This window comes from Coccidioides immitis (assembly GCF_000149335.2).
Source record: "Coccidioides immitis RS genomic scaffold supercont3.6, whole genome shotgun sequence".
Lineage (NCBI taxonomy): Eukaryota > Fungi > Ascomycota > Eurotiomycetes > Onygenales > Onygenaceae > Coccidioides > Coccidioides immitis.
In genome coordinates, this window is record NW_004504312.1 from 2,094,419 (window position 1) to 2,117,987 (window position 23,569).

The window sequence follows — 23,569 nt, forward strand, 5'->3', positions numbered from 1 at the left end:
ATCCTTCTTCACTGTTGGTTTTGCTTTTGACGTGCCATGTTTACTCTTCCTCCATGATACTTCCGCTACCCACGCTCTACATTTTCGGGTCTCAACATACGTCAGATCTTCCTTTATCAAAGCCATTTCTCTCAAGAGCATTCTGCGACTCTTCGACAACGAGCTCCAGATTCTCTTTCGTGAGCTATGGCCAACAACAACAACAACAGATTGCTCGCTCCCCCAATATTCATCGATACTTCGGTAAGTTTTCTCTGTTAGGGGGGGAAGAGAAAGAAAGAAAGGGGAAATAAAAAAAGGTTTTCGAAAGCCCTAAACGATATGATACTAATTGCTCTTCAAAAAGCAAACGAGCCCGTCCTCTTCAACATCAGAATGTGACAATCTCTCTCCTGACAGACCTTTCTCCAGCAATGGCAGTTTTCTCACCGCTCACAGCCCCGTCTCGATGGACGGAGAGACACTTCGTTCCCGGGCAAACTCCTTTAATTCTAATGTAGAGACTCTCAGATCTCGGTCTGATTCCACAGCAATCAAGGATCCAGACCATGTTCAGTACGACGACGTACCGCTATATGAGGCCCTGAAGCCCGACCAGCGAAATGAGAAAGATTTTCAGGTGGACAACAATCCTTTCGCTTTTACCCCTGGCCAGCTCAACAAGATGCTTAACCCCAAGTCCTTGGCTGCCTTCAGAGCACTTGGGGGACTTCGGGGTCTAGAACGAGGTCTTAGGACGGACCTGTCAGCCGGCCTATCACTCGATGAAAGTCAACTACAAGGAGCCGTCACTTTTGATGAAGCAACCAAGTGGGATTCCCAGAAGGTCGACAACTGTGGTAGCTCTCCCGTACAAAGCCACAGCGGCAGCGTTCCGGCCGAAGGTCAGTTTGCAGACCGCATACGTGTCTTCCAGCAAAACAGACTCCCGGAAAGAAAAGGCGATGGATTCTTGATTTTGCTATGGAGAGCATACAACGACAAAATAATTATCCTGTTGACAGCCGCTGCGGTTGTCTCGCTATCTCTAGGTCTCTACGAAACATTCACCGGCGGGTCTAAGGTTGATTGGATCGAAGGGGTCGCTATATGCGTCGCTATCCTTATAGTCACCGTGGTGACGGCTGCAAACGACTGGCAAAAGGAAAGACAGTTTATAAAATTGAACCGCAGAGTGAGTGGCAGCTGGACACAGACTTCCCCGCATTTTGTCTAACTCGTGAAAACAGAAAAGCGACAGAGATGTCAAAGCGATCCGGTCGGGAAAATCAATCATGATATCTGTCTTTGACATCACCGTGGGTGACATCTTACATCTGGAGCCCGGAGACGCCATCCCGGCAGACGGAGTGTTCCTTAGCGGACACGGAGTCAAGTGCGATGAATCATCAGCGACTGGAGAGTCCGATCAAATGAAGAAGACCAACGGGCACGAGGTCTGGCAGAGGATGGAGGATGGGACCGCGACCAAGAAGCTTGACCCCTTTATCCTTTCCGGAAGCAAAGTCTTGGAAGGCGTTGGAACCTATCTCGTCACCAGTGTCGGCCCTAATTCTACCTATGGAAAAATCATGCTTTCACTACAAACGACCAATGATCCTACGCCACTGCAAGTCAAGCTCGGCAAACTTGCGGATTGGATCGGTGGTTTGGGTCTAGCGTAAGCGGAACATCCCCTTTTGCTCAGTTTGATGCCCGAGTTTACGAGAACTAACACTGTTACAGCGCTGCGCTTGTCCTGTTCTTCGCTCTTCTCATTCGGTTCCTTGTGCAGTTGCCAGGAAATCCTGGCACGCCAGCAGTCAAAGGTCGGGAGTTTACGGACATTTTAATTGTCGCAGTCACAGTGATCGTTGTGGCCATTCCAGGTATGCTCTGCCCCGTGCAACCCGAATGATCCTTAGGGTCCCCTTCCATCTAACGCGCACCTGCAGAGGGTCTCCCTTTGGCCGTCACTCTTGCTCTTGCCTTTGCGACCGCTCGCATGGTCAAGGAGAACAATCTTGTTCGAATCCTGCGCGCATGCGAAACTATGGGAAACGCGACGGTCATCTGTTCTGACAAAACTGGAACCCTAACTCAAAACAAAATGACAGTGGTGGCCGGGACATTCGGCACCGAGCACAGCCTCGATCAAACGGACGAGGGCAGAGATGCGCCATCGAATATGTCGCAAAGGTTTGCTGCGATGTCATCGTCCGTCCGAGATCTCCTCCTGAAAGCGGTCGCTTTGAATTCGACGGCATTCGAGGGCGAAGAGAATGGCCAGCGCACATTTATCGGAAGTAAAACAGAAGTCGCTATGTTGCAACTTGCTGAACAATATCTCGGTTTGAATTTGCCAGAGGAGCGGGCAAATGCCGAAATCGTTCAAATGATTCCCTTCGATTCAGCCCGGAAGTGCATGGGCGTTGTCGTTCGACAGAACAACGGGACCTATCGACTCCACGTTAAAGGCGCGGCTGAAATGATGCTGGCCAAGGCGACCAAGGTCATCTGCGAACTGTCTCAAGACCCTCTCAAATGCGAAGCTCTCCCAGATAACACTAAGAGCATGGTTCTGGACACCATCAACTCGTACGCTCAGCGGTCTCTTCGGTCAATTGGCATCGTATACAAAGATTTCGAATTCTGGCCACCTCCTGGGGTGAAGACCCTAGAAGACGACAAGTCCATGGCCGACTTTGATGATGTGTTCCATAATATGGTATGGGTGGGTGTTGTTGGAATTCAGGATCCACTGCGCCCTGAGGTCCCTGGTGCGATCGAGAAGTGCAACAGAGCCGGGGTGCAAGTCAAGATGGTTACCGGTTCGTTTTACAAAATTGTTTATCAATTTATGTGATTTGTTTTCCCCTCTGCTGACATTTTCATATAGGTGACAACATGACCACAGCAGTCGCCATTGCTACCGAATGCGGTATCAAAACCCCTGACGGGATTGCAATGGAGGGTCCTAAGTTCCGACAATTGTCCGACGAAGAGATGGACCGTATCTTACCAAACTTGCAAGTCCTCGCGCGCTCCTCGCCAGAAGATAAGCGCATCCTCGTCGCACGGCTTAAGCATCTTGGCGAAACTGTGGCAGTGACGGGAGACGGCACAAACGATGGCCCGGCTCTGAGGACAGCAGACGTCGGCTTTTCCATGGGTATTGCAGGAACGGAAGTTGCAAAGGAGGCTAGCTCGATCATTCTTTTGGACGACAATTTCAAATCCATCGTGACTGCGATCTGCTGGGGACGCGCCGTTAATGACGCCGTTGCACGATTCCTTCAGTTCCAAATTACCGTCAACATCACCGCTGTGTGTTTGGCATTTGTTTCAGCTCTGGCTAACGAGGATAATGAGAGCGTTCTCAATGCGGTTCAGCTGCTATGGGTCAATCTCATTATGGACACCTTTGCGGCTCTGGCTCTCGCAACCGATGCACCGACGGAGAAGATCCTGGACCGCAAACCGACTCCAAAGTCGGCATCGCTCTTCACGATGACGATGTGGAAAATGATCATCGGGCAAAGCATCTATCAACTTATTGTCACATTCACCCTTTACTTCGCCGGCGCCAAAATTCTGAACTACGACGTTGCTGCGGATCACCATTTACAAGAGCAACTGGATACCATCGTTTTCAACACGTTTGTCTGGATGCAGATATTCAACGAGTTCAACAATCGTCGGCTCGACAACAAATTCAATATTTTCGAAGGAATACATAAAAATTACTGGTTTATCGGAATCAACGTACTTATGGTGGGTGGTCAAGTGATGATCATCTTTGTGGGTGATGTCGCCATCGGCGTGGAGCGTCTCAATGGCGAGCAGTGGGCAATCTGCATTCTTTGCGCAATTTTTTGTCTTCCATGGGCGATCGTGCTTCGCTGTATACCCGATCGACACTTTGCGGTTGTCTTCAATGGCGTTCTCGGCGCAGTTGCCTTCGTCTGGAAACCGATCGCAAAAGCCATGAAGTTTGTATTTTCTCCGGTGCGAAAGGCGTTTTCTGCTACTTGGGCCGCACTGCGGCGGTTCTGCTCGCGCATCATCAAGTCCAAGAAGGGATCCTCTCCTGAAGAGCTGGAGATCGAGACCCACGACGAGGAAGCTCCGAAGCTCGGGAAGGACAAGGAGGAGGAGATCCCGCAGGCAACACATGCTAACTTACCCCCGATCACATTGACCGGGCCAAGTTAGATCATGGATTGATGACTTGATACTTAATATTTTTCGTTTTTTATTTTAATCTTTTTGGTCCTCGGCTGTACTATCTACATACTACGGGTTAGGGAGCTCGGCGTTTTTTTGGTTTGGATCTACTTGTTCAACACCTTTTGCATTGGGCGGCTTCTATCTTTTTTATTCCATAGTTACTGGGTGGATTGGCTCTACATTGTTTCTTTCTTTTGTTACCACATAGCTATGCCTTATGATGATTCTGGAGCGCTGGGATCAACAGGAAGAAGGGGTTTTTCATTGGCTGCGTTTTCATATCCTGTATACTACTAAATATGAGAAAATAAATACATAATAAATAGCCAGGTGATATGGATTGTGAAAATAATTAGCTGTTTCTATCCCCGATCCGAAAGTGCTGGCGGTACTGGCTGTTGTTGAGTTCTATCTCCGCTGAACGCGTCCCCCCGTAGTTAACTGACTGACTGGTTAAGTGTCGGCCAACGTTAGGATCCATCATCCACCATCCAACCTCCCGAGCATAATTAACCCAACCAAGCCAAACCAACCAAACAGGCAGATCCATAGCATCTTCGAAAGCCAATTGTCGCTCCCCGTCAGAGCACCCTTTTCTCCAAATAGTCATATTAATGAAATAGCCTATTTCTCCATTCTAAACCATCCCGACAAGTCCTACTACCCCACAGTCCAATCTCCCTCCGTGCGGGCAAGCAAGCACCACGCATCCTCCGTACCGGCACAGCCATGGCAAACATCAACTACCGCACAATCGACGTCGACTCGCTCGACCCGGACGCCCCCGTAAATTTCCCCCTCGAGACCCTTCTCCCTTCCAACCTCCCGCCGTCCTCGTCCTCCGGTGCCGCCGCAAACATCGCTTCGCAGATCCGGCAGCTGCTGCGGTCCGGCGACTCGGAGGGAGCTTTGCGCCATGCTCTTGACACGGCACCGCTAGGCGGAGATGATCGCGCGAAGGAGGTCCATCTAGCCACGGTTGTAGAGGTGTTGCAGAGCATACGGCAGGCGGAGATGGCGAGGGTGCTAGAAGGCGTGTGCAGCGGGGAGGGAGGGGTGGAAAGGGGAGATTGTCTGATGAAGTACTTGTACGGGAAATATATTTCGTTCTTTTATCTTGCATTTTTCTGTTTTCCGTTTTCCGTTTTCTTCTCTCTTTTCTGTGTGTGCTTCTGATTCAGTGGGATTTTCTTTGTGTGCGTGCTGACGTTTGGCCTGTTTGGGGTGGACAGGTATAGAGGCATGGCGTCGCAATCCTCAGGCGGTGGGGCAGCTCCGTCATCGAAGAAGTCGTCTTTGTCACCGCAGAGCACCGGTTTCTCGCAGATACAAGGTCGGAACTTTGGCGAGGGTGGCGGTGGCCAGCAGATGGCTGTGCTGCTGAACTGGCATGAAAGATTGGTCGAGGTTGTCGGTGTAGGTTCGATTGTACGAGTGATGACGGATCAACGGACTGTCTGAGAGCAGCTTACTTTGAGTTACTGGAAGAACGAAAGGGATGAGGTTGCGTGCGCCTTTTGCACCCTTGCAATCCCTTCGGGGCTGGTGCACTCGCAGTATACAGGATCCCGGGGGGTTACGGCTGGTTCAGTATCGATCGTCAAAGAGTCTAGATCATTCAGGAAGCAGAATATCTACTGATTATTGCTCAAAGCTCCCTCCTCCCAGCACATCCTTGAGATTTATCTGACCGCTTCCTCTCTGCAGTGGCTGGGACTGTCCTTCTCCCTCTTTCCATCCTATCATGTATATAAATCTAAACGTAGCTGGGATACCCTGCTCTCCTTCCTCCTCATGCAAGGCTCTATATATTGCTTCGTTCGCCAACAAGACGTCTCTTGACATCGGGCCTATTTCCCGCTGTTTGATAGCATTATTTTCTCCCATCGCCTGGAGATCCATCATCAGCGCGAACGTATTAGGGTAGCCAACCACTATATCTTCAACATCTACCGTAAGCAGGCGGAAACCAGCCTTGTTCAACAGGCCACCAATGTCTCGGACGTCCGCCAATGGTGAGATATGCGGACTAACCCCGCCTCTGCGTTCGAGATCCGCAAGCTGTAGGGAAGAGCGCAATTCGAAGAGGGTGTCTCCGCCAAACATCGCTGCAATAAATGGGCTATCAGGCTTTAAAATCGAGTTCACCTGCGATAATAGTGACGGTAGGTCATTTATCCAGTGTATTGAGAGAGAAGAGAGGACGGCGTCGAAGGTATTCGGCCCGTAAGGGAGGTGTTCCAAGCTAGGTACAACCTCTCGGGTGATTGGTATTTCGGAATTAAAGGGCAGCGACTCGTCGCGGTATAGTAAAGACGGTGACTCTTCCACACATGTGAGCTTGGATATCCGCTTCGCTATGGGTTCGGCGGGTTGTGCATCGGGGATGTCTGGGTCAACGTAAGGCTGCGTGAGGGCGCGTGCAATATTGCAGCTATTCGCTCCAAGGTCAAGAACATGGTTGAAATTCCTTTTGATATCCTGCATTAGATATTTTTTTTTTTTTTTCTTTTTTTAGCGAAGTACTTCAAACCTCCATCTCGTCGCCTATCTCGAGACTTACCAGCAGCCGCTCACTCAGCCGAGATGCAACTTCATCTTTGAGATAATCAACCTTCCGGCTCTCCTCGGCATTCTGTGCCGCCCTCTCCTTTTGTAGATATTTTGATTTGCGATTGAATATTTCTAGTGTGGGATTGCCTGGGGCTTGCACAGCGTAGCTCCGTGTGAAGAAGATTTCACGGCGGAGGAGCGACGGGGGCACGAGGCGCGGACGGAGAGACATAAGGGTCGGTTGGAGAAGCCTGGACTGTTAAGAAACCATTTCTAGACAGTTGGATTATTAGAGAACCGCAGTCAAGGAGCTGGATTGGGTATTGGCAGCACGCAAACTGTCAACGAATTTGCGGAGGTGAAGCCGGGGAGCTTTGATGTTTTTTTGAGCTTCAAACCACTAACTAACTTCGTTAACGCAACACAAGGCAGCGCAATTCGGCACCGTGTTGAATGAGACGGCACGTTTATTAGTTTTACACGAGTGAAAGGCCAACGACCCCATCCTGTCCCAGAGAGGAGTTCATTGTAAGTAAAATTACCCGGGTGGCCCTGTTTCTTCCCTCCGTAAACTAATTGGACGTTCTCAGAGAGTCCCAGGGGTCAACATGCGAGGGTGTTGACCGTCACGAATTCCCCGCGCTAGAACCTCGAGATGGCTCGTCCGCTCCCGTATACCTTTATCTCGTGTCCTTGCGCTGAAATTCCGCTCTCCGGACAGCCTACAAACCGGCTATCTAGAGATCTCTCTAGCCTCTCCCTGGCACGGTCCGACGATGACGACGATGAAAAGACGTTTGATCCCAGGTCCCCTCGAGCCAATTATTCCCTTTATCCTCCAGAACACCTTCTATATTGCGAGGACTGCCATCAAATAAAGTGTCCACGATGCATTACGGAAGAGATTGTTTGCTGGTATTGCCCTAATTGTTTATTTGAAACGCCCAGTAGCATGGTGAAGAGTGAGGGGAACAGGTTGGAATTCGAGATCAACGCGTGATAAGACGGGATAGCTAATCGCACTCATGGTTAGATGCACACGCAACTGTTTCAATTGCCCTATATGTACGTCCCCTTTGGCTGTATCCACTGTCGGGAACGGCGACGGGAATGGCAGCTCGCAGAATGGCCCCTGGATATTAACGTGCAGCTATTGCATGTGGACCACTCTCGATATTGGTATTAAGTTTGATAAACCAACAAATATCCGCTCCCAGCTGTCTTCCATCTTCAAGGGAACTGATCGGCGAGAATCGATTGCTAGACCGTCGCACATGAGATCACCGCTGTCCAGTTTTTCTTCCTTGCAGGATATAGCAGATGGGCCTAGCCCCCAGGACGAGCATCAAACGCAGGGCGCTCTCTCTGAGGATAGCCAATCGTCTCTCAACCACGATGCCCGCTTTGCAGCATTAAAATCCTTCTATCGGAGTCAGCTTGCAGAGACTACTTCGTCACCTGACCCATTAATTGGACCAGAACTTGGCTCGTACTCTTCACCGAGTGCACTCAGTCGTATAATGTCACTATATGCCTCAGGCCTGGGTGGATTGCACGGCAGTGGCGCCAAAAAGGCCAAATCTAGGCCACCCGTCATGCGTGAAGCCCTGACGCAATCCGAAGGATTACATATCCCACCTGCAGGAGCAGAAAGCGCTACAGTCCAAAAGATGGCCACGGAAGGTTGGGACGGGCTTGCCTCAATGGAGCAACGATTATTCCAGCTACCAGGCACGCGGTTTGTGGATGATCTATGCCCTCTCCCCGCCTTTCTCCGCACAAAGAGGTCGAAACGCTGCAAAGCCTGCAAGCACATACTCGTTAAACCTGAGTTTAAACCTCAATCTACACGTTTCCGCATCCGTCTCATCGCAATCAGTTACATACCCCTAACTAACCTACGACCCATCGTCCCGTTGCCGCCAACACCACCCGTCAACCTCGACGCTCTTGAGCCATTCAAACCAGTTCAGTTACTCCTTACCCTGAAAAATCACATGTTCGACCCAATCCGTGTTACTCTCGCCACGCCATCGGTGACCCCCGGCCGTGTAGCTTCGAGGGTCACTATTCTATGCCCGGAATTCGAAGTAGGCGCGAACACCGACGTGTGGGACGAAGCGCTCCAATCTAGTAGCGCCCCAGATCCACGCTCATCTAGATCGGGTGTGGAAAAAGTTGCGGAAGCGGGAAAAGTCTGGGATAAGGGCCGCAACTGGTCTACAGTGGCTATGGAAGTGGTCCCGGGATCACTGGCTGACCTGGGTGAAAGTGGACTAACTGAGGATGAAGATATTCTTGAGATACCTATCTTTGTGAGACTTGAATGGGAAGCAGAGGGGGTCAATGAAGGTTTGAACCTGTCTTCAAAGCCAGGTAGTAAGAAAACCGATGTGGAGATGGTAAAGCGGGAGCTAGCATATTGGACGGTGCTGGGAGTCGGGAGAATCGTCGCTAGCGGTGCGGGTGAAAGGTAGATTTGCTTAACTTACTCCTGAATTTTGGTCGTTGAGATACCCTATTGAAATCCGGAGAGACTTAGTGGGCTGGAGCAGAGCCGGATATCGCTGGGTAAGGACGGATGGTTCAATAATCCCTTTCTTGACATTGTACGTTGGACTCGTCAATGTATTTCAATACAATAAAGTAGTATGCAGACAATACACATAGAACAAACGGTCGTAGGAGAAAGGGGAAAAGGGCAGAAGAAAGGGTAAGAAGATCTCCATATCTAGAACCGTGCTCCATGTATTGTCATGCCGTTCCAACCTTTTTGTGGCTTCCTATCCATCATCTTCACCCCCCCACAGATAAGGAACCCGGGCCCAACCCTCTCTCCATTAAAGAACAGCAAAGCGGAAAATCACACAAAATGGAACTGTCTAGTATTCCACAGCGCTGCTCTGGGGGAACTCAAAACCCACACCACGGCCCGTCAATCTGCGGTAGACTTCACCATATGCGTCGAGGCGGTGGTCAACACCACCACGCTCCTTCTCGTGGAGGATAACCTTGAGGATCTTGCTGCCGTCCTCCTTTGTTCGGAGACGCTTGCCAACAATCTCGACTGGGTACACGATATCTGTAAGGATGGCATCGTGGACAGCGGTGAGAGTGCGGGAGCGGGGGCGCTTCTGGGTCAACTTGGTGCGGGAGCGGCTGGAGCGCTTGGGGCGGGGAAGGATGCGGCGAGAAGCAATGATCATAACTTGGCGATCAGAGAACTTCTTCTCAAGTTCCCGGGTGAGGCTATATTTCCATCTCTAATTAGTTCTGTAGTCCATAACGAGATGCGTGCGTTGCGGGGGAGACTTTTAAGGATAGCGCGAGAGCTAGGATGCTGGAATATCGAAATCATTCCAGTATTTGCACACATACCGCTGCTGGATCTTGTGGAATCCCTGGAGAAGAGGAACTGGGACGAAGATAACAATAGCCTTCTTTCCGTGACCAACTTCGATCTATTATATCAGATAAACCATCAGCGCGCAAGTCCAAATAATTCGATAAATTGCCCGGAGAGAATGCGTCGACCAAGCTCGATGTCACTCTTTCCATATATCCTACTGCATCCGGAATATTTTCATCAAGCCGGAAGCCCGGAGGCCAGCCATTCGCCGTTGCTCAGCAATATCCGATTCTTTTTTCATTTCCCTCCTCTTCTCCGCATAGCTTCAAAAATAAAAACTCCAATTCCCTTACCTCGCGAGCAGACACAAACTGCAGCGGACGGAGAGCAGCCTTCAGATCGGGGGTATTGGTCTCCAAATCGCTGAGAGCATTGGCCAAAGAGGTCTCGAGCTCTGAAGGGTTTTGCCGGGACGGGCTGTTGGCAGCGATCTTGTTGAGGGCAGCCATGGTTACAGGAACGATATGAGGAAAAACAGCACAACCGCTTTGCTGCTGCTTTCCCTTTGTCGTTAACGGACTCGGCGGAGATTGGCTGAACGAGGTGAGGAAGAGCTGGTCGGTGTTCCGTCGAGGTGAGGTTTGCGCCGTGCTGGCCGTCTTCTTCGCTCCAGGCAGTTTTGTTTCGTGGGACCCTCGCTTAGACGAATCGGGCCCTTACCGAATCCGGTAAGGTGGAAGTCTTAGCTAAGGCGTCTAGCGTGATGCTGGAAAGTGAGGGTCCCGTGACTTCAGTCCCATCCCTTTAAAAACCAGCCACAGAAAATCAGTTCTGAACATCGCGAATATTCCATTACAGGCAAGCTAGCTAATATGTACTACGGAGTGTGCAGAGACGGCTTGAAATTACATCCTATTCGAACTTTGGCATATCATACATATCGTCCGGGTCTAAAGCGCGTTAGCTGGCATTCCAAGACTGCAAAATGCCAACGTCAATGCAAACCCGAACGACTGGCTTACCTTTCTGGTTTTCGAGGATATACTGGCTCAGCGAATTGATCTCATGGTCGAATTCAGTGAGGAGCTCCTGATATTTGAGCTTAACCCTCTCATTTCGCAGCGAGCCACCTTTGACGGCAGCTTTAGCAACGTGGAAGCGAGAGACTCCGTTAACCAACATCATGTTGAATGGGGTGGTCGTGCTTCCTTCTTCCTTGTACGATGCGATGCTCACGCGGTGCAGCTTAGGTCTCCCGAATAAAAGCCCTTTCAGTTCGGTCTCGTAGCCATGGTAGTTGAAATGCACTGGGACATTTGGAGTGAAAAGTGCTTCGAATGCTTCCTCAGAAAGAGAATGAGGATGTCTATTCTCTACTCCGAGGATCATCAGGTCTGTCACGTTGACCATGCGAACCCGCAGCTCGGGAACGCGCTTCCTCAGCATAGCCGCTGCCTGGATAACTTCAAATGTGAGCTCCGTACCTATCCCAACAATCACGACATCTGGGTCCAAGCCATCATCTGTACTAGCAAATTTCCACACAGAACCACCTGCTCGACAGTGGCTCTCGGCTTCCTCTGCACTCAGATACACGGGAGTTGGCTGTTTAGAACCAATCATAAGATTTACGTAATTTTTCGACTTCAAGCAGTGAGCCAACGTAGAAAGAAACGTATTTGCGTCAGGCGGGAGGTAGACCCGTGCATAATCCGGTTTCAGGTTCAGTACTGCCCCAATAAACGATGGATTCTGATGAGAAAATCCGTTATGCTCTTGGCGGGTCCAAGTACTCGTCTCGATATAGTTGAGACTGTATAAGTCTCGATGCCATGTCGTTTCTCGAGCCTAGAAAGCGCAGCGTTACTTCTAGGACGGTACTTAAGCTCATGACGAGCACGATGCTGAGAGGCCAAAGCTTACCATCTTGTTGAATTTGGCGTATTGCACCATCATTGTGTGGATGATTCCAAGAAAGCTCTCGTAAGATGGAAATATTCCAAGTCGCCCAGTCAACGTGTATCCCTGAAGGAACCCCTGACACATATGTTCGCTGAGTACTTCTATGACTCGTCCGCCTCTCGCATTCGAAAATTGGTCCCACTGGAAATTCCGAATCGTATGCGCAAGAGCCTGATCTAACTTATTGCTTTCAAGTTCATCCGGAGAAAATAATCGCGCACTATGAGGGTTGTCCAGAAATAACTGATCAATGAGCCTTCCAATGGTTTTCATGGAACTCTCATGAGAGCCTGTATCCACAGCAAACTGTTTCCAGTCTGGTATGGCAATCTTTTGCAAACTTTTGTAGGCTTCCGGCCGCTGGCCCATCCTCTGTGAATGTTCTTTCGGAAGGATGAAGTTTATTTCGTCAGTGACATCTCCATTCTCTTGAAACAGTTCATTTGGCTTATAAGATAACAGCCACTCTTGCAAAGCATTCAGTTCTTCGCCATCTTTCTTTGCCGCAGGGAGCGGGACTTGATGTGCATGGAATGAACCCTCTACAATCTTGCCGTGGATCTTCTTAGGCCCCGTCCATCCCTATGAATAAGGGTTAGCTTGGAACAAATGGATAGACAATGGATTGTTCCAAAAAGAGACCTACCTTGGGTGTTCGAAGAATGATCATTGGCCACCGCGGTTTCATAATTGGTTTACCGGATCGGGCAGCATTCTGAATTATCCGGATTTCTGATAGCGTCCAGTTCAGAGCAGTGCTAAATTCCGCATCGATATTATCTAGATTTCCAACAATTACGGCTTGGTAACCAAAACCAGAAAACAACGCAAGCAGCTCTCTGTCATCCATACATCCATATATTGTGCGTTCGCTTATTTTAAACCCATTGAGATGGAGGATTGGGATGACAGCACCAGACTCCGCTGGGTCGATGTACTTATAGGAATGCCAACTCCTTTATCACAGTCAGGATCTCCCACTCAATTTGGAATGCAAAGATTTACTCACGCGGTGCACGGCCCACTCTCAGCCTCGCCGTCGCCTACAATGCAGGCGACAATCATGTCTGGCTTATCCATTACGGCTCCAAATGAGACAGCCAAAGCGTAGCCAAGTTCACCACCCTCATGTATCGCTCCAGGGGTTTCCGCGTTGATGTGACTGTCAGAATCAGCACTCAGAACTAACATCGGGGCATAAAGAGAGCCAACCTTGGGAATCCACCCGTAGTGCTGAAAGTAGTAATCAACTTTGTGAGACCACTCGTATCTCGAGAATAATCGGGGTAGAATTTCTCCAGGGAGCCCTCCATCCAGAGACAGGCAAGAAGGGCCGGCGCTCCATGACCAGGGCCGATAACAGCCAGAATGTCAAGGTTATGTTCACAAATCAAATAATTGAGGTGGGAATAGATAAAATTTAAACCAGGGCAGGTGCCCCAGTGGCCTTTCAACGGTATAAGCATCTTATCAATGGGGACTTTGCCGAGCTTATTTCGACGTACCCAATAACCGTGGCTTAACATCATCAAACGTCAGCTTACGCTTGAGATACGCATTATCTCGAAGAAATATCATCGCTTGGTGTCGTTTAGCTTCAGTTACAAAATTTGGTAGGTCCGCAGCCCTCACCTGCTGCGATATAGTCCGCAGTTCGACGGAATTTGACCAGCGAATCAAGTGCATCCTTGCTCAGGGGTGACACTTGAAGGCGAACTATCAACTCATCAAGTGAGGAAGGCAAATGCGAAGGTAGTGCCTTCGGATCTGGTTTATCGATGACTTCCCCAGGCATCTTCGCTGATGAATCCGTATGACTGGTACGGGGTACTTCTTGGGAGCTATCTTGCAGAGCTTCGGTTCATATAGTGTGTAGCGTCCAAATAAAAGTGCCCGCAATACGAGTAGATATAGACATAGCTAGCTTCTATCAACCATCGCCAATAGAGGCAATTGAGGCTGCCATGTTTGCTACAGAAACATTGGTAATATCAAGGCATTCCACAGCCCATACGTCACAGTGTTCGGCTGCTGACATCACAAAGTTGGAATCTAGGACGGGTAGCGATGTGAGACGACAGGGGGAGCGTAGGGTATATTTGAACGATGGGAAAGAGGCTGATTTTCCGATGCGCATCATAAAAGCCATCAGCAGCATGGGAGAGTTGATTCTTGCAATCAACGCGGGCACGTCGTCCGTCGGCCTCACCATCTTCGACCGCCACAGGCCGCCAAGGAAAATAGCGACAGCCAAAGTAGCTGGGATCACTGCACCGCCACGTACATTCAAGTACTCGCACGGCCACACCAAACAGAGGCGGGAGGTCGATGAGAAGATTGACACTCCGCAGGAGGCCTTTACATACCTTTTGACCCATTTTCTCAATGACCCCAAGTTGACCATAATTAGCAGTAAAGATGACTTCGCATATATCTGCCATCGTGTGGTGCACGGCGGTGATTTTACTCGTGAAGCGGTGATCAACACAGATACATTTAGCTACCTCGAAGCGTTGCAGGACCTTGCCCCGTTGTATGTATGAGATGCTGGATTTTCGGGGGGCATTTATGCTTACTCGATTGGATAGACACAATACGGCATCATTGGATATTACTCGAACATGTCTTAATGAAATTCCGGGAGCCAAAAGCGTGGCCTACTTTGACACAACGTTCCACCAGTCGTTACCAGATTACATTAAGGCGTATCCCATTCATCAAGAAGTTGCCAGGTCCAATTGGCTGCGCAAATATGGCTTTCATGGAATCAGCTACAGCTTCATTTTACGCTCCGTCGCGGAGTTCCTCAAAAAGCCAGTGGAGTTGACAAACATCATTGCACTTCATCTTGGAAGCGGCGCATCTGTTTGCGCAATTAGAGGCGGAAAGTCGATTGATACCTCGTGAGTGATGTCCGAATCGAACATCCTAAGAAGAAATGTTTATGACCAACATTCGTGCAGAATGGGTCTTACACCCCTTTCTGGCTTGCCCGGCGCCACGCGAAGCGGAGACATAGATCCGACGTATGTACCATTGCACCTTTATCGCCATGTCCTAGTGTGCTTATTTCCTCAGGCTCGTATTCCACTATACATCTGAAGCTTGCAAATTAAGTTCGTCAAGCACAAAAGACATGCACATTACGCAGGTATGTACATGTATACAATAATAAAATTCATATATTGTCAGGCATTTCGCTGATATTAAATGATCTAGGCTGAAGAGATCCTCAACAAACAAGCCGGGTGGGGGGCCATTGCAGGCACAACCGATTTCTCCAAAATCGCGACAGATAGTCCAGAAACCGACATGCACAAGCTGGCATTTGATATATTTGTCGACCGCATTGTTGGTTTTATCGGAAGCTACTTTGTTAAGTTGGATAGTGAAGTTGATGCGGTTGTGTTTGCCGGCGGGATTGGGGAGAGAAGCGCAATGCTTCGAGCAGCCATCGTACAGAAATGCCGGTGTCTCGGTCTCTCCATTTGTCAGCGGAAGAACTCAAAGGGTTTCTATGATAATGCATTGACTGTAATCGATATTTCTGAAAAATCTAGCCAAAGCCCTGCAATTTTGGTTTGCCAAACCAATGAAGAGGTATATTGTACCCACTATCCTCAAGTATCTCTTCTATCCATTCACTAATATCACTTTATAGTATGAGATGGCACATCAATGTGTTAATAACCCTCCCTGAATGTGGACAACGCACCATTACTTTACTATAATGTTTGAATGCTTGAGCTTCTTAATCAACACCCTTTACCCCCTTTCTCAATATCAGCCGAGTAATAGCCAACAAGCTGAAGATAACTTATAACACTTGTAGCTTTACTGAGCCATATATCACCAGCATGCTAGATCAAACCAGACAATGATTCTTCTTGCACATATTCAGTGGCAAGAATAACTATGGATCACATCTCAACAATATGTAGTAAGAACTTCAAGCGCAACTTCTGGAGCTCATCACCAACGGACTTGACCCCATAGTTTCATTGGGCCATATTGGCTATTGCTATCTGGGAAAACACCAATGTTGCTGATTGTCTTAGGTGGATGGATCGCCATGTCCACCAGTCTCAACAATAAAGTGTCTATACTTGGGAAAACGTAGGGCCTACATTAGCGATTCTGGCACTCCCGGAAAAGAACACAATACTCGATGAGCGGCATGCTTTCGAAGCGGAGTGTGGTTACTCATTAGCCCATGCTGGCACCATGTTGACCACCCGCATGTCTGTTTTTGTAACCTCAACGAGGATCGCATTGTACCGACAGTCCTAAGAGTAGATTGGTTCGCGATGGCGTGCTTGTCTCTCTATACGACGCAAATTCTTCCGCAAATTGGGATCGATTCTCACTTTACCTTGGTTTCTATGTCCGAGCCGGTCCATTCAGAAGGGTGCCACCTTCGCTTTGCAACAGTCGAGGTAATTCCACGGGACATCGTTCTCAGGCTCGAAGCACTCCATGACGGTGTGGCGGAGGCTGAATCGGTAATCTCGACATCTAGACCCGTCCACCGATACCTAGGGCGAGAAGACTCCTACAAATCAGCCATTGTACGTAAGTACGTAGATACAAGGGATTCAGATATCAGGTATCAGGTACACCATCACTGAAAAGAGGGAAGGGGCCTAGATCATCATTCATGCCAGCCTACTCCGTACTCGTTGATAAATTATGCCCAGCTAACGCCATTCACACAATGGATGATTACCATCAAAAATGGAAATAATTTGGCTTACTTCCAAGGATCGGGCAAGTTTTGATCGCTGGGTGCTCTGAGGATTGACTTAAGCATAATGGTTTTGTTTGCCTCTGGTGCCAAATGGCAGGGTACTAGCGGAAGCAGAAAGAGTGCTGATGAGACCACTCATTTCACATCGCGGGTACTCCGTACCTCGTAATGCTTGTAAATACTGCCTTGGTAATAAAGAAATTCATGCTTTTTAGCCTTGAAGTTGGAGCTTTTCTTAACGGTGTCTGTGCCCGGAGGGATTTTGGGGCCTGACACGCAATGGCTTGAGCAAGAAAGCACCAACGATTACCATACAAGTCCCTATATAGAATCCCAGAAGCGTATCCTCGGTATTTCTGCGGTTTATGTCACAAAGGCACGGTTAGGATCTATTCCTGTCCCATGCGTCTTTTCGCTGTACACCGGCCAGACAGCAATCAACGAACGTCGCATCTCAAACTTGCGAGAAGAAAAACATCTCACAAAGGCAGTCTGCGCCACTAAGCCATGTGGCGTGTGCACTCCATCAACAAATGATCTGTATGGAGTACTGATAGAGCTTCGATCGCCAGCAGCGTTTCCAGTTCTGCACTGTCCCGATGCAAGCGTCTTTTGCTGCAGGTACCCCCTCCTGTTCTCTTTCTCCAGATAAAGAACGAATATCGCTCGACTAGGGCAAACGGACTCCCGACGTACAAACACACGTACTATGAACTCCGTATGTGCCTAGCAGACGGGAGTGCTCCGCCTTGCGTCGCATTGGCTTTCACAAAATAGAAAAAGAAAAAAAAATATTAATCGATCAAACGCATCGTGCATTGCTGCGACGCATCTTCGAAGCCCGAAACCGTCTTCTCGTCGTTGTTATTCTTTAGTATGCTCTGGCGCGGAACTACAAAATCAGGTACGGAATAAAAAACCGATCGACAGAACCCACGCCGGGGTGCTTTCCATAGATCGAGAAGTTTTTGGCGGGGCAACTGACTAGTAAAGACCAGTCGAACTTGACAGGTCACAGCGGAAAGAGTCAAGGCGGGTTGCCACACCCGGTTTGTTGGCTTCACGCCCTTGATCTTCAACTCACGGAGATATGCGGTCACCAAGGCAGCATCATAGATCAGATTCGACGTGTTCGCAGTAACTATTTAATAGTTGGAATGTGGTTCGGCCGACAGAAATTCACCGACACCTATCAAATGTAACTTCAGCTAACTAGTTGTTATTCGATGTTAGTTCTTTGGACCTCTCATGTCGTGGGATTTTGAGCTTCATTTCCATCTTTTTTGGGAGATAAAAAAAAAAGAAAAAAATGACACCTTCTGGCAAGTGGGTTACCAAGCGCTATGGCTGGTTGTACGGAGTACGGAGTATAGGGAGAGTGCTCCGTATATTTGGGAAATTTGCCCACGAGTGACAATCTGTTTTCCTAAAGACACTCTGCCTTGCCGACGTAATAACTCAAAAGGATTGAAAGTGTGGTCACCTCCCGGTTAAAAATAGGCTCCAACCACCGTTTGGGGCCCAGCAACTTGATGATGGAGAGTAGTTCTGTAGAATATAGGGATGCTCGCGTCCGTGATCTCTCCAGAAAAATTAATTAAACTAACCGGCAATTTCTTGGGACCTCTTGTTCTGTTCGCAGATGTGAAGGTCGAGCAATTGTCTTCCCTTGGTCAACTATGTACTTCACTATGTCAACCGGGGGAAAGTCCCAGGCGTTTGTCCCAGCAATCTGGTTAGAGTTGATCGAGCTCCGGAGCTTGCAAGTCGTGGCAGATAACGAGCAAGTGACTTCGCGGAGGGGTTTCCGCTTCCGCTTCAATAAACAGATAAGCTATTCACCCATCTCCAGCCTGACCAGGAGTCAGAAGACGGGATGAATGCGAGTTTTACGATCATCCCAGCCAACCGGAAACTATCAAAGCGGTTCCCACCACGATTCTTTTTGGGGCTTGGGTGGGAAAGGGAAAAGAAAAGAAAGGTCCACGACCACTACATATGCTGCTCGGGGATTCGGGGATCAGGCCCTCTGATTCACCTGGCTTTTTAAGGTTCCCACGCGGCCAGCGGAAGGGGCCACATTCTTCGTGCTCGGTATCAACGACCAGTCGTTGGAAAAAAGCCCTCTTTAAAAGGAAAATCGATCGTCAGGTCAAGTCAATCTATCGAAATTCAAAATCCAAATGGTCACTCGCGCTCCACCAGATCCCCACTGATTAGAGGTGACCCGGTTCCTTGGACCACCACTTCAACCCTGATCAAGGGCAAACGGCGCGTTTCCGCAGCTTGACCAAGAGGAAAAAATGGGGACTATGAAGGATTTTAGGCTTGTCGGAAAACGGGCCGCTCGTCTAAATTCTCCTCTGATATAGGTCATCGCCACCTGGATCTCCTGGTCCGCAGACCGGAAGGCAAGGGGAGGGCCTAAACGAACTGATCCAATCTAGCGCATACCGAGCCAAGGCGCACTCCGTTCTGCAAATTCCAAATTTGTTGAGCAATTCTCTTAAAATTTACTCCCCTGGATGCTCAGACAAACCTTGATGAACCTCGTTCGTTACAATCTCGCCCATTCCAACAACCACCCCATCGGGAATGGGGCTAAACCCACGCAGGATTTAGTGAATCTACGTCGCGTTCCTTCTTCTTGACCAACCGGAACGATTGGTAAATTCTTCACAATCCCAGGAGGACTTCCCGCCCCTCCCAGCCAAACATCAGAGACATGGGAAGAGCGCTGTTGTCTTACGTTGATCCCCGCTGTTAGGCTGAGCAAGAATAGGATTCAAATCCTGTTTTGGAGTGGTACATATTGAGTACTTCTTGGTACCAACAGTCTAGTGTCTCGACGTTGTCATGACCGTATGTATGGAGTTTTTATTGAGGCTTGGGGTGGGAGGCATGCTGAGATATCAGAGCGAAGGCGGACGTCCGCAGGAGTTCCCTCCCCACAATTTGGTATGGGAAAATCAGCACGCCTCCCATGATGACTTCGAACCTTGAATTAGGTCGAAGCAATTTTCCCACCACAATCGTAAATGCAAAAAGGGTCAATGTCATAATGCGGTTTTGGGTTGCTGGGGTAAGAGATGTGTTTCTCGTAGGCAAGCCAATCGCAGACGCCTTTTGTTTCACGTCCATTCCCTGGATAATCTGGCCGAGGAGATTGCGACTCGCATTGCGAGAGAGATGACGACCACTTCAAACGGTAACTTTTGAGTTCCCGAATCTAGACCGTCTTCCCGTCCATACTTCCCATCTATCGAACAATCTCAAATACTCGACACTTTCAAGATTTCAAATTTCGCCTGAGCGTCCATGCAGGCAACAGAGCCTCAGACGAAATCGACGATTCAGTGTAATTTGCTGTAAATTAATTTAAGTTGCCCATACGCGATGACTCGCCGTATTCAAAATTCATTTTCAACTTGATATGCTTTTTCGGTGGCGCAGATTTTGTGAGTCCTAGCCTGCCCCAGACTGAAATCATGCTAGCAAGCGCCAGAGGCTTGTATCAGGCCGAACTGCAAGAATTCTAGACCTGTGTTTTCAGACAGCCAGGAAGGCTTGGCGACCAAAACCGGGATCGACTTGGTATCAAACGGGCTGATATTAATAACCGTAAGCCGAGTTTGGATACATATCAGCGATGGAAACGCTCGAACTTGAGACTATGAGAAACGCTGAGAACATTCGCTCGAATGGCATCTCGTACAAAAAAAGATAAGAGATAGATCATCCCCTAAATAAGATACCCGTGTATATACAGGCGTTATCCTGTTCAATATGTCCTGGATTAGCAAAATATTACGATATCGTGGGTCAACTATTACAGGGACAGCGTGCAACCGATGGATTTGAAAGGCCCCAGTGCATCTGTCAATGATGTTGGCCAGGAGCAAAACCAATGAAGGGATGCTCGCTAGTTTCTGCAACAAATAGCCACCGTTGATGACATTCTTGATCAGGGCTTTCTTGCGTTGGGTGAAGACGGTAGTTAGGTAGGAAGCTTCTGAATCTGTCGTTCGGGAATACTGTCCGACCGGCGCGCTGAAGAGAACTGCACCGAGGACGGAGGACTCCGTCTACGCTAACTCCTTCGCTCCCAAGCCATATTCAGCCACGTATGTTTGGATGCCAGGTTACCCGGTACAGATGATGAACTCCCCAGGAAAAAAAAATCGTGTTAGAGGAGTTACTCCAAGCTCAGCGTGCGTCGCCATCCCGTGCTGATGCTCCTGTCGTCGGGAGGTTAGACAAGAGAAGAAGAAAAAAAAAAAAATTCAAAATCCGGGCGAGAGGCGGCCTTGGTTGTTGTCTACACGCGTCCATCCTGACCGTGCCGCATAAGCTTCTAGTGCGTTTCTAGACGTGCGACCAGTGGATTCGGTGCCTACGATCTTTCCGCTGATAGGGCACGCAACATGGACCCGAAAAGGAACCACACGGCATGGCGGAGCCGCCTGTATAACCAGGGTAGTAGTGCAGCCGCATGATTGGCCGGCAGCGGGCAGTCCCTTAACCCAACCTGGAATACCACGTGATTATTTCGCGTGGATCGCCGACCTAGTGTGTCACCAGCTTCTGGGGCGGAAACTTGCAGCGGTTCGCTCTGAGCCGGACATCGGCGTGCTGAGTAGGCTAATAGTGCTGCCTGAATGAACGGAAACAAATTCATGATCTTCTGACTCACGTTATGTTATAGGTGGATTGAAGCAGGGGGTGGGTTGCATCGTGTTTGGTATGCGTATGACCCCGGAAAGCCAAGCTGTAATTTCGAGACCAGACCATCTCATTTGGATAAGGACGAGAACGTCGCCTCCTCTGGAAACAGTGCCGAATTCGAAAATCGATGCGATATTTCAAGCTTGCCTTTGCCGATCGTTCAAAAAAGGAGGGGTAAAAAGACTAAGGGTCGCGTCTAGAAACCTCCTCTGTACTCTGTACATAGTACAAGAGGAATAAAAGCTCTCTCTCAAGGAATGATGCGGACCCGTATAGGCGAGATCATGCATATGCCACGTGTTAACTGTGACATCCCTGCAACATGGGTGCATAAAATTGGATATAACTCATGGGAATATGCCACATCTAGGATTTCTGTCAACGGTTGAAGTGTTGCAAGAGGAAACCAGCAGCACTACTCCGTACGGAGTACTCCATTTCCTATTTTGAGAGTTGCACTGAGCTTGGCTGGCTACTGATATCTGCGGGCAACTCTGATTCTGGGCCATCCGCACTACTGTTTGGGCGGGCAGATGACGTTTCGGTTCATCGACGCTCCTGGATCCAGATCCTGACCATGACTCGCGATCATGGGAAGGGAACCAGCGGGAGGCTCCCTCGTGAGAGGCGTTCCGTGGCTAGCTGCCGCAGACGGAGCTAGAGCTTCTTTTTCTTTAAAATTAAAAAAGAAAATACGAAGTAGGAGTCCATAATAGTTGTTCAAACAGAATAAAAGCAGCCACCATAAACGGGCTGTTCTGCAAACCGAGGAGCATCCGCGGCTCTGGTTGCTCAACGCTTTCCTGCTCCCGCATCCTGTTTGCTTCGTTGGCGGGGAACCAAGTCAATCAGTGGATTCCCAACCAAACCGACCCGCCTTTTATGATGCAGTATTAGCATTGGATCAGCGACCCATCTGTGGGCTGGGAGAGAATAAGTTCCTCTTGCAGTTTGATGTTGAGGTCAGTCTGGAGCTGGCGTCGAGATCTCCCGTCATTTCTGGAAGGTCGATTTGGCATTGATCTTCTCGGGTGCAAGCTTGTCTTACAATACCGTAAGTGACGGTCCAAAACATGGGTGGGTAGCATTCAATCTTACTAGTGGCACAACTCCCAGCTCCTAGGATTGGTAACCTAGATGTAATTATGTTACGGCTGCCCGTCTAACAAAGAAGATCGCTTGCTCTATGTCACTACCCCGGGTCTTTGTCCTGCACCATCGTTAGATAGTTATGCAGGTGCCATCTTGTCAGGAATAGCACATCTACATACATAATTAGACACTTTGAGAACGCGATCTCCGTGCCTGGCTTGGATCAATGTCGAGAATGTGTGTAAGGACTTTGCCGCCTGCCTTGATTACTAGTGCTGATGATACCGTCAGACAAGCAGCCCTAACAACCTCTGACAAGGGCAGAACCCCTGGCTAGGTAGTCCTGAAACACTGGACTAGCATCCCATTTTCCGGATAGCGCCCATCAGGATCCACCTAGCGGAAGGCCTAGAAAACAAGCTAGAATCACCCTCGCGCGAGCTAATTAAGATGAAAGAGGGTGACGGTGACTGGCTGTCTCCTAGACTGCATGTCTGTATTGGTTGCACCGGATAGGGCAAAAATGATGACTCTCATTTATTGACCAAAAAAAAAAAAAAGGAAAACGTGAAAAACTCGATTGGCCGTAACCTCGTTGGCCAAAGAAATTCCAAAGCCTAGGCAGATCCAAGGAAAGCTCCCTGTGATTTGTTTCGGGAGTCTGCCCGCTCTTAGTTGCTTATTCAAGGCTGCATAACTCTCGCAAGGCAGGATGCGTTGCGTCTATTTGTTTAAAACCTTATCTGGACAATCTGAGAGATTCCAATCAAAGGACTCTTTTGCGGAGTGGGAGGGTCACAAATGTCTGGAGTATGGCGGCACAGCCAAAGGGCTCCAGCAAGCTGCATCGCAAAGGGGACTGGAGGAGCTGTCACAATTCTAAAATTAACGGCTTGACAGCTCGACTGCCTGCGAGATGCACAGCTTCGGCG

At 49.0% G+C, this 23,569-nt stretch overlaps 9 protein-coding genes across 9 annotated transcripts; 6 read left to right on the top strand and 3 right to left on the bottom strand.

Annotated features, from left to right (window-relative positions):
- Positions 1–62: 62 nt before the first annotated feature.
- On the top strand, positions 63–4,558 carry CIMG_03750 (calcium-translocating P-type ATPase, PMCA-type). Its single transcript, XM_001244308.2, has 6 exons — positions 63–243; positions 347–1,174; positions 1,230–1,660; positions 1,726–1,868; positions 1,935–2,810; positions 2,879–4,558. Exons 1-6 carry the CDS (start codon positions 187–189, stop codon positions 4,192–4,194), a joined length of 3,651 nt encoding a protein of 1,216 aa, XP_001244309.2. The 5' UTR covers positions 63–186; the 3' UTR covers positions 4,195–4,558.
- Positions 4,559–4,737: 179 nt separating this feature from the next.
- On the top strand, positions 4,738–6,687 carry CIMG_03751 (Arp2/3 complex subunit Arc16). Its single transcript, XM_001244309.2, has 2 exons — positions 4,738–5,297; positions 5,442–6,687. The coding sequence occupies exons 1-2, from the start codon at positions 4,939–4,941 to the stop codon at positions 5,668–5,670; spliced, it is 588 nt and encodes a 195-aa protein (XP_001244310.1). The 5' UTR covers positions 4,738–4,938; the 3' UTR covers positions 5,671–6,687.
- On the bottom strand, positions 5,803–7,118 carry CIMG_03752 (uncharacterized protein). The gene is made up of 2 exons (XM_001244310.2): positions 6,773–7,118; positions 5,803–6,690 (listed from the first exon to the last, which is right to left on the bottom strand). The coding sequence occupies exons 1-2, from the start codon at positions 6,992–6,994 to the stop codon at positions 5,851–5,853; spliced, it is 1,062 nt and encodes a 353-aa protein (XP_001244311.1). The 5' UTR covers positions 6,995–7,118; the 3' UTR covers positions 5,803–5,850.
- Positions 7,119–7,417: 299 nt separating this feature from the next.
- Positions 7,418–9,239, top strand: CIMG_03753 (dynactin Arp1 p62 subunit RO2; the record flags this gene model as incomplete). Its single annotated transcript, XM_001244311.2, has 2 exons — positions 7,418–7,737; positions 7,796–9,239. 2 exons carry the CDS (start codon positions 7,418–7,420, stop codon positions 9,237–9,239), a joined length of 1,764 nt encoding a protein of 587 aa, XP_001244312.2.
- A 108-nt stretch (positions 9,240–9,347) lies between these two features.
- On the bottom strand, positions 9,348–10,779 carry CIMG_03754 (40S ribosomal protein S7). The gene is made up of 3 exons (XM_001244312.2): positions 10,465–10,779; positions 10,141–10,223; positions 9,348–10,011 (listed from the first exon to the last, which is right to left on the bottom strand). The coding sequence occupies exons 1-3, from the start codon at positions 10,618–10,620 to the stop codon at positions 9,645–9,647; spliced, it is 606 nt and encodes a 201-aa protein (XP_001244313.1). The 5' UTR covers positions 10,621–10,779; the 3' UTR covers positions 9,348–9,644.
- A 158-nt stretch (positions 10,780–10,937) lies between these two features.
- On the bottom strand, positions 10,938–14,254 carry CIMG_03755 (phosphoketolase). The gene is made up of 8 exons (XM_001244313.2): positions 13,706–14,254; positions 13,579–13,653; positions 13,286–13,520; positions 13,083–13,235; positions 12,720–13,029; positions 12,035–12,655; positions 11,134–11,959; positions 10,938–11,061 (listed from the first exon to the last, which is right to left on the bottom strand). The coding sequence occupies exons 1-8, from the start codon at positions 13,866–13,868 to the stop codon at positions 11,024–11,026; spliced, it is 2,421 nt and encodes an 806-aa protein (XP_001244314.2). The 5' UTR covers positions 13,869–14,254; the 3' UTR covers positions 10,938–11,023.
- Positions 14,230–15,773, top strand: CIMG_03756 (acetate kinase; the record flags this gene model as incomplete). Its single annotated transcript, XM_001244314.2, has 6 exons — positions 14,230–14,606; positions 14,662–14,976; positions 15,037–15,099; positions 15,152–15,224; positions 15,293–15,673; positions 15,735–15,773. The coding sequence occupies 6 exons, from the start codon at positions 14,230–14,232 to the stop codon at positions 15,771–15,773; spliced, it is 1,248 nt and encodes a 415-aa protein (XP_001244315.2).
- A 607-nt stretch (positions 15,774–16,380) lies between these two features.
- CIMG_13741 (uncharacterized protein) lies at positions 16,381–17,597 on the top strand (the record flags this gene model as incomplete). The annotated part of the gene is made up of 3 exons (XM_001244315.2): positions 16,381–16,645; positions 17,036–17,360; positions 17,495–17,597. 3 exons carry the CDS (start codon positions 16,381–16,383, stop codon positions 17,595–17,597), a joined length of 693 nt encoding a protein of 230 aa, XP_001244316.2.
- Positions 17,598–19,806: 2,209 nt separating this feature from the next.
- Positions 19,807–21,745, top strand: CIMG_03758 (uncharacterized protein; the record flags this gene model as incomplete). Its single annotated transcript, XM_001244316.2, has 4 exons — positions 19,807–19,902; positions 20,204–20,278; positions 20,826–20,944; positions 21,526–21,745. 4 exons carry the CDS (start codon positions 19,807–19,809, stop codon positions 21,743–21,745), a joined length of 510 nt encoding a protein of 169 aa, XP_001244317.2.
- Positions 21,746–23,569: the final 1,824 nt, after the last annotated feature.